Raw genomic sequence first — 9,363 nt, forward strand, 5'->3', positions numbered from 1 at the left:
TCTCATTAGATCGTCATTCAACGCGTCAGTTCAGTTCTACCCTCCAACGACGAAACGACCATGTGCGTCCACACTCGCAGTGCCCGCCCGCCCCAACGCGGATTCGCCGACCTGCCGCCCGAGATCCAGGAGTACATCTTCGACTTTCTACCGCTCGCGGATCGCAAGGCCGCCGCCTGCGTCAACTCCCACTGGCTGACGTTGGCCTTCTCGGGTAGGTTCCTGGCCCGTACGCGCCTCAAGATTCCCAGCTGGACCGAGCTGGACATCTGTTCGCGGATGCTGCTGGCCAAGAGTGGCCGGAGACATCGGAACATCTTTGCCGCGTTCGGGAGCGGGTCTTGCGAGCCGCGCGATCTGCACCTGCTGTTGGACATCTTGGTGAGGTTGGCTGAGACGATCGAGTGCGTGCAGAGTCCGACCATGTTCAGCTCGCAGCAGCTGACCGCCATCGTGAACACTTTGCCGCGGTTGAAGGAGCTGGAGGTTGCCGTTGGGGATGTTTACAACTTTGAACACGAGGGGTTGATGCAGCTGGCCAGGCTTGTGAAGCCGATTGCGAGTAGTACCCACTTGAGTGAGAAGAATTCATTGACGAAATTACGAATGAAACTGTTTTCATGTAAAAGTCCAAGCTTCTTTGGAAATTTCCTTAGAAAGATGTCTGTCAACTTGAGGGAGCTCAGCCTGTACGTAGTCTGTCCGTATGTCCCACTGAGTAGCGTAGATTTGCCCAATCTAACAACACTTCGTATATCAGCGCAACAGTTTTCAATGAAGTCGGACATGTTGATCATCATGTTCCAAGGAACTCCAAAAGTGAAAAAGCTACGAATTGATCATGACATCGACAGTCATGTTTTCGAAACACTTACGCAAAACTGTAGTGAACTGCAGGAACTAAACGTCCATGTCAATGTTAGGGACATTCCCTCGCTGGAATCCCTGTCGAAACTGCAGAAACTTCGCAAACTGAAACTCGAAGGATCATTCACGAGCAATCAGATGCGCGCCTGCTCGCCGATTCCCGGCATGCGCAAGCTGTACCTTCGCGTCCATCGGCTGGACAACATCACAACCTTCTTCCACCAGCTGGAGCGAATCCTGCCCAACCTGCACACCATCCACTTTCGCATCAACAGTCTGCCCCTGTTCAGCAAGCGGATCGTCCAGCAAATCACCCGCGGTTTCCAGTCCCTGTCCAAGTTCACCATCGAGGGATCCCCGGTCGTAATGCGCCCGGAGTTGGCGTTTCAGTCACTTCGAGACAGACCCGATGGAGTGCAGGAGGACGACGATGACGAACTTGAGACCGATAGCAAGATCGGCCGTCTCCGGGTGAGCAACTGTACCGACTTTCGTGACGCAGATCTGCTCCGGTTGGCTACGACGTTTCCGGAACTGACGTACGTCGAGCTGTGCAAAAGTCGGTGGATCACCGAGGAGGGACTACGAGTTTTTGCGGAGGTGCTACCGAATTGTCGGATCGAATTAAATGATAAATAAAGATTTGTTTTAAGAGTAACTTGTTTTGATTGGAGGGACTATCCGAACTTTCTTTCTGCGATATAAACAAGACATACCACGATCGATTTGTATAGTTTATCTACAAAAACAAAAATAGCCTGCCTTAACCATCTATCCTAATAACGGCATTCAAGCTACAACCAGGCATCTTCGGAATCAGCGCTTGCACAGCCGGCTTGGTAACATTCGCGCAAAACCCAATCTCCAGCACCTTCAGCTTGGGGAATATCAGCGGCACCAGCTGCAGATCTTCGTCGCGCAGCGATCGGCAGTAGTTGATCCGCAGGATCCGTAACTTCCCCGGCATGAGCCGCTCCATGTTCAGATACATATCGCGCACGATCAGCTCCTCCAGGAACGGCATCTGGTCAAAGTGCACGAAGGTATCGCACCGGGACTCCACCGGAGCCATCATCGAGCCGAACAGGGCCAGCTTGCGCAGCATTCGGAAGTTGCGGCAGATCAGTTCGGCCATCGCGTTGTCCAGGATGCAAGGTGGAGGCAGTAGCACTCGCAGATCGCTTAGATTCGGCGTGATCTTCGCTATGGTTTCGAAGAACTGATCGACCGTATCGATGTGTTCGATGCGAAGAATCAACGTTTTGACCGTTGCAAGAGGAGCACAGTCACGTAGCAAAGCCTTATGGAAGTCTCCAAACACGTACAGTTCTTCCAGCTGATCCAGGCTATCCAAGTAGCGAACCGCTTGTTGCGACAACCAATTGGTACTGATTCTTAGCGTGGTCAACCGAGAACAAGTTGATGTTATGACCTGCAACAACGGTAGTGTAACCTCCAAAGTAGGATACGCTTGTCTCTTCACACTAAGCTCCTCGTTAAACTGCATCTGAATGTTCTCGTCGATTCCCTCCAAGCTTCCCGACATCAACATCACCCTCACCTTCCGCTGCTTCAAATACTCCATCGGAATGTAACTCTCCTTCGAGTAGATGTACATCTCTCTCAACCCATCCTTAACGCGACCAAGCACATTAAAGTCGTAGTTCGTATTGGAATACACGTTGATCCTCAGCGCCAGCTTCACCACGTTCGGCAACGATTCCGGATCCACATCCGCCCCAACTCCCAGCAGCTGCCGTTCCAACGTAAAAACGTCCGTCACCCCCAAGTACGCCTCCCGACTACCGCCAACAATCGAACACTGACAACACGCAACATCCCCGCTAACGCCCACACAAATCTCCTTCAAACCAGGAAGCCGCTCCCTAATCGCCTTCACCTGAACCGGCGTGAATCGGACCATCGACTGGAAGCACGTCACCGAACCTGCGAACCGCTCCAAAAACTGCACCAACAGGCGCCAATCGTCCGGACCGCATCGCCCATACTCCGTCGAGATGAAAAAGTTCCGGTACGGCCGCTTGCTGGCCAGCAGCAGCTGGATCCGGTCGACGTTCCGGCGACTGCTCGGCACCAGCAGGTTCACCTTGTTGAGAAAGCGGCTGGAGAAGGCAGCTTGGAGCCAGCGTTGACTAACTAGGGACGCTGATTTGCGGTCGATGCAGGGTAGAAAGTCCAGCACCATCTCGAGCACTTCCGGGGGAAGGCAGCTTACGGTGGTGGAGGACATTGTGGTGCTGAGACTAGAATCAGCCATCCTGATCGCGCTTTCAAGAAGAACTGAAGAAAGGTGAGTCTTGCGGTTTTATATAAAGAATCACAAAAAAACCGTTATTCGCTAATCCATTTCAACCATTTCAAGAACGTCTAGGCAGTAAACTTAAGCTCAGGTAATGATTTTCACATAAAAAATGAAATTTACCTCCAACAAAATTGTTTTTTTTTTCTTTTAACTCTTCTTATCCATCTTATCGTATTGTATTTGTGTCCCAGCTTAGAAACATAAATACAATTCCGCTATTATTTTGAAAATGCAGACTATGCTAAACAATATCTGGGTGAAAATCAAACCAGTTCATAGGGACACGAACAAACCGTCGCTATCGTGCCAACTTGTCGCACGTGCATTTAGGACCAAATTGAGTTGAGGACGCCATTTTGTGCAACTCACAATGCCTCACCTTTTAAACTTCACCGATCCCAAAAATTCGATTTCAATACTGAGTTAATCAATAAAAACCAAAAAACAAACTCCAGCCATTGTTGACACAGTTTCAATCTTGTCGTGCTATCTTGACACAGCCTGAAAATTGATGTAAGTGCGACAATTGGCCAAATGTATCCCTGCAAACCACCGCAGAAGATCTGGCAACTCTGTCTCAAAATACAAAACCTAAATTTGTTTCAATTTGTTTGGCCATTTTGCTCATTTTAGTCATTTTGGTCATTTTGATCATTTTGATCATTTTGGTCATTTTGGTCATTTTGGTCGTTTTGGTCATTTTGGTCATTTTGGTCATTTTGGTCATATTGGTCATATTGGTCAATTTGGTCATTTTGGTCATTTTGGTCATTTTGGTCATTTTGGTCATTTTGATCATTTTGATCATTTTGGTCATTTTGGTCATTTTGGTCATTTTGGTCATTTTGGTCATTTAGGTCATTTTGGTCATTTTGGTCAATTTGGTATTTTGGTCATTTGAGTCATTTTGGTCAATTTGGCCATTTTGGTCATTTTGGTCATTTTGGTCAATTTGGTCATTTTGGTCATTTTGGTCATTTTGGTCATTTTGGTCATTTTGGTCATTTTGGTCATTTTGGTCATTTTGGTCATTTTGGTCATTTTGGTCATTTTGGTCATTTTGGTCATTTTGGTCATTTTGGTCATTTTGGTCATTTTGGTCATTTTGGTCATTTTGGTCATTTTGGTCATTTTGGTCATTTTGGTCATTTTGGTCATTTTGGTCATTTTGGTCATTTAGGTCATTTTGGTCATTTTGGTCATTTTGGACATTTTGGTCATTTTGGTCATTTTGGTCATTTTGGTCATTTTGGACATTTTGGTCATTTTGGTCATTTTGGTCATTTTGGTAATTTTGTTCATTTTGGTAATTTTGTTCATTTGAGTCATTTTGGTCAATTTGGCCATTTTGGTCATTTTGGTCATTTTGGCCATTTTGGTCATTTTGGGCATTTTGATCATTTTGGTCATTTTGGTCATTTTGGTCATTTTGGTCATTTTGGTCAATTTGGTATTTTGGTCATTTGAGTCATTTTGGTCAATTTGGCCATTTTGGTCATTTTGGTCATTTTGGTCAATTTGGTCATTTTGGTCATTTTGGTCATTTTGGTCATTTTGGTCATTTTGTTCATTTTGGTCATTTTGGTCATTTTGGTCATTTTGGTCATTTTGGTCATTTTGGTCATTTTGGTCATTTTGGTCATTTTGGTCATTTTGGTCATTTTGGTCATTTTGGTCATTTTGGTCATTTTGGTCATTTTGGTCATTTTGGTCATTTTGGTCATTTTGGTCATTTTAGCCATTTTGGTCATTTTGGTCATTTTGGTCATTTTGGTCATTTTAGGCATTTTGGTCATTTTGGTCATTTGAGTCATTTTGGTCATTTGAGTCATTTTGGTCAATTTGGCCAATTTGGCCATTTTGATCATTTTGGTCATTTTGGGCATTTTGGTCAATTTGGCAATTTGGTCATTTTGGTCATTTCGGTTATTCTACTCATTTTGGTAATTTTGTTCATTTGAGTCATTTTGGCCATTTTGGTCATTTTGGTCATTTTGGTCATTTTGGTCATTTTGGTCATTTTGGTCATTTTGGTCATTTTGGTCATTTTGGTCATTTTGGTCATTTTGGTCATTTTGATCATTTTGATCATTTTGGTCATTTTGGTCATTTTGGTCATTTTGGTCATTTTGGTCATTTAGGTCATTTTGGTCATTTTGGTCAATTTGGTATTTTGGTCATTTGAGTCATTTTGGTCAATTTGGCCATTTTGGTCATTTTGGTCATTTTGGTCAATTTGGTCATTTTGGTCATTTTGGTCATTTTGGTCATTTTGGTCATTTTGGTCATTTTGGTCATTTTGGTCATTTTGGTCATTTTGGTCATTTTGGTCATTTTGGTCATTTTGGTCATTTTGGTCATTTTGGTCATTTTGGTCATTTTGGTCATTTTGGTCATTTTGGTCATTTTGGTCATTTTGGTCATTTTGGTCATTTTGGTCATTTTGGTCAATTTGGTCATTTTGGTCATTTAGGTCATTTTGGTCATATCGGTCATTTTGGTCATATCGGTCATTTTGGTCATTTAGGTCATTAAGGTCACTTTGGTCATTTAGGTCACTTTGGTCATTTTGGTCATTTTGGTCATTTTGGTCATTTTGGCCATTTTAGTCATTTTGGTCATTTTCGTCATTTTGGTCATTTTGGTCATTTTGGTCATTTTGGTCATTTTGGTCATTTTGGTCATTTTGGTCATTTTGGTCATTTTGGTCATTTTGGTCATTTTGGTTATATCGGTCATTTTGGTCACTTTGGTCATTTTGGTCATTTTGGTCATTTTGGTCATTTTGGTCATTTTGGTCATTTTGGTCATATTTGTCATTTTGGTCATTTTGGTCTTTTTTGTCATTTTGGTCATATCGGTCATTTTGGTCATTTTGGTCATTTTGGTCATTTTGGTCATTTTGGTCAATTTGGTCATTTTGGTCATTTTGGTTATATCGGTCATTTTGGTCACTTTGGTCATATCGGTCATTTTGGTCATTTTGGTCATTTTGGTCATTTTGGTCAATTTGGTCATTTTGGTCATTTTGGTCATTTTGGTCATATCGGTCATTTTGGTCACTTTGGTCATTTTGGTCATTTTGGTCATTTTGGTCATTTCCGTCATTTCCGTCATTTTCGTCATTTTCGTCATTTTCGTCATATTCGTCATTTTCGTCATTTTCGTCATTTTCGTCATTTTCGTCATTTTCGTCATTTTCGTCATTTTCGTCATTTTCGTCATTTTCGTCATTTTCGTAATTTTCTTAATTTTCGTAATTTTCGTAATTTTCGTAATTTTCGTCATTTTCGTCATTTTCGTCATTTTCGTCATTTTCGTCATTTTCGTCATTTTCGTCATTTCGTCATTTTCGTCATTTTGGTCATTTTGGTCATTTTGGTCATTTTGGTCATTTCGATCATTTCGATCATTTTGGTCATTTTGGTCATTTTGGTCATTTTGGTCATTTTCGTCATTTTGGTCATTTTCGTCATTTTGGTCATTTTGGTCATTTTGGTCATTTTGGTCATTTTGGTCATTTTAGTCATTTTGGTCATTTTGGTCATTTTGGTCATTTTGGTCATTTTCGTCATTTTCGTCATTTTCGTCATTTTCGTCATTTTCGTCATTTTCGTCATTTTCGTCATTTTCGTCATTTTCGTCATTTTCGTCATTTTCGTCATTTTCGTCATTTTGGTCATTTTGGTCATTTTGGTCATTTTGGTCATTTTCGTCATTTTGGTCATTTTGGTCATTTTGGTCATTTTGGTCATTTTAGTCATTTTGGTCATTTTGGTCATTTTGGTCATTTTGGTCATTTTGGTCATTTTGGTCATTTTGGTCATTTTGGTCATTTTGGTCATTTTGGCCATTTTGGTCATTTAGGTCATTTTCGTCATTTCCGTCATTTTCGTCATTTTCGTCATTTTCGTCATTTTCGTCATTTTCGTCATTTTCGTCATTTTCGTCATTTTCGTAATTTTCGTCATTTTCGTAATTTTCGTAATTTTCGTAATTTTCGTAATTTTCGTAATTTTCGTAATTTTCGTAATTTTCGTAATTTTCGTAATTTTCGTCATTTTCGTCATTTTCGTCATTTTCGTCATTTTCGTCATTTTCGTCATTTTCGTCATTTTCGTCATTTTCGTCATTTTCGTCATTTTCGTCATTTTGGTCATTTTGGTCATTTTGGTCATTTTGGTCATTTTGGTCATTTTGGTCATATCGGTCATTTTGGTTACTTTGGTCATTTTCGTCATTTTGGTCATTTTCGTCATTTTCGTCATTTTGGTCATTTTGGTCATTTTGGTCATTTTGGTCATTTTAGTCATTTTGGTCATTTTGGTCATTTTTGTCATTTTGGTCATTTTGGTCATTTTGGTAATTTTGGTCATTTTGGTCATTTTGGTCATTTTGGTCATTTTGGTCATATCGGTCATTTTGGTTACTTTGGTCACTTTGGTCAATTTGGTCATTTTGGTCATTTTGGTCATATCGGTCATTTTGGTCACTTTGGTCATTTTGGTCATTTTGGTCATTTTGGTCATTTTGGTCAATTTGGTCATTTTGGTCATTTTGGTCATTTTGGTCATTTTGGTTATATCGGTCATTTTGGTCACTTTGGTCATTTTGGTCATTTTGGTCAATTTGGTCATTTTGGTCATTTTGGTCATTTTGGTCATTTAGGTCATTTTGGTCATATCGGTCATTTTGGTCATTTAGGTCATTTAGGTCACTTTGGTCATTTAGGTCACTTTGGTCATTTTGGTCATTTTGGTCATTTTGGTCATTTTGGCCATTTTAGTCATTTTGGTCATTTTCGTCATTTTGGTCATTTTGGTCATTTTGGTCATTTTGGTCATTTTGGTCATTTTGGTCATTTTGGTCATTTTGGTCATTTTCGTCATTTTGGTCATTTTCGTCATTTTCGTCATTTTGGTCATTTTGGTCATTTTGGTCATTTTGGTCATTTTGGTCATTTTGGTCATTTTGGTCATTTTTGTCATTTTGGTCATTTTGGTCATTTTGGTCATTTTGGTCATTTTGGTCATTTTGGTCATTTTGGTCATATCGGTCATATCGGTCATTTTGGTTACTTTGGTCATTTTGGTCATTTTCGTCATTTTCGTCATTTTGGTCATTTTGGTCATTTTGGTCATTTTGGTCATTTTAGTCATTTTGGTCATTTTGGTCATTTTTGTCATTTTGGTCATTTTGGTCATTTTGGTAATTTTGGTCATTTTGGTCATTTTGGTCATTTTGGTCATTTTGGTCATATCGGTCATTTTGGTTACTTTGGTCACTTTGGTCAATTTGGTCATTTTGGTCATTTTGGTCATATCGGTCATTTTGGTCACTTTGGTCATTTTGGTCATTTTGGTCATTTTGGTCATTTTGGTCAATTTGGTCATTTTGGTCATTTTGGTCATTTTGGTCATTTTGGTTATATCGGTCATTTTGGTCACTTTGGTCATTTTGGTCATTTTGGTCAATTTGGTCATTTTGGTCATTTTGGTCATTTAGGTCATTTTGGTCATATCGGTCATTTTGGTCATTTAGGTCATTTAGGTCACTTTGGTCATTTAGGTCACTTTGGTCATTTTGGTCATTTTGGTCATTTTGGTCATTTTGGCCATTTTAGTCATTTTGGTCATTTTCGTCATTTTGGTCATTTTGGTCATTTTGGTCATTTTGGTCATTTTGGTCATTTTGGTCATTTTGGTCTTTTTGGTCATTTTGGTCATTTTGGTCATTTTGGTCATTTTAGTCATTTTGGTCATTTTAGTCATTTTGGTCATTTTGGTCATTTTGGTAATTTTGGTCATTTTGGTCATTTTGGTCATATCGGTCATTTTGGTCACTTTGGTCATTTTGGTCATTATGGTCATTTTGGTCAATTTGGTCATTTTGGTCATTTTGGTCATTTTGGTCATATCGGTCATTTTGGTCACTTTGGTTATTTTGGTCATTTTGGTCATTTTGGTCATTTTGGTCATTTTTGTCATTTTGGTCATTTTGGTCGTTTTGGTCATTTTGGTCATATCGGTCATTTTGGTCATTTTGGTCATTTTGGTCAATTTGGTCATTTTGGTCATTTTGGTCATTTTGGTCATTTTGGTCATTTTGGTTATATCGGTCATTTTGGTCACTTTGGTCATTTTGGTCATTTTGGTCATTTTGGTCATTTTGGT

General features: G+C 40.2%; 2 protein-coding genes across 2 annotated transcripts; one reads left to right on the forward strand and one right to left on the reverse strand.

The window, feature by feature from the left end:
- The first annotated feature begins 60 nt into the window (after window positions 1-60).
- Window positions 61-1,506, forward strand: LOC120420349 (uncharacterized). The gene has a single exon (XM_039583344.2). It carries the CDS (start codon window positions 61-63, stop codon window positions 1,504-1,506), a length of 1,446 nt encoding a protein of 481 aa, XP_039439278.1.
- Window positions 1,507-1,627: 121 nt separating this feature from the next.
- On the reverse strand, window positions 1,628-3,799 carry LOC120420341 (uncharacterized). The gene has a single exon (XM_039583336.2). It carries the CDS (start codon window positions 3,143-3,145, stop codon window positions 1,631-1,633), a length of 1,515 nt encoding a protein of 504 aa, XP_039439270.1. The 5' UTR covers window positions 3,146-3,799; the 3' UTR covers window positions 1,628-1,630.
- Window positions 3,800-9,363: the final 5,564 nt, after the last annotated feature.

The sequence above is a fragment of the Culex pipiens genome, chromosome 2 (assembly GCF_016801865.2).
Source record: "Culex pipiens pallens isolate TS chromosome 2, TS_CPP_V2, whole genome shotgun sequence".
NCBI lineage: Eukaryota > Metazoa > Arthropoda > Insecta > Diptera > Culicidae > Culex > Culex pipiens.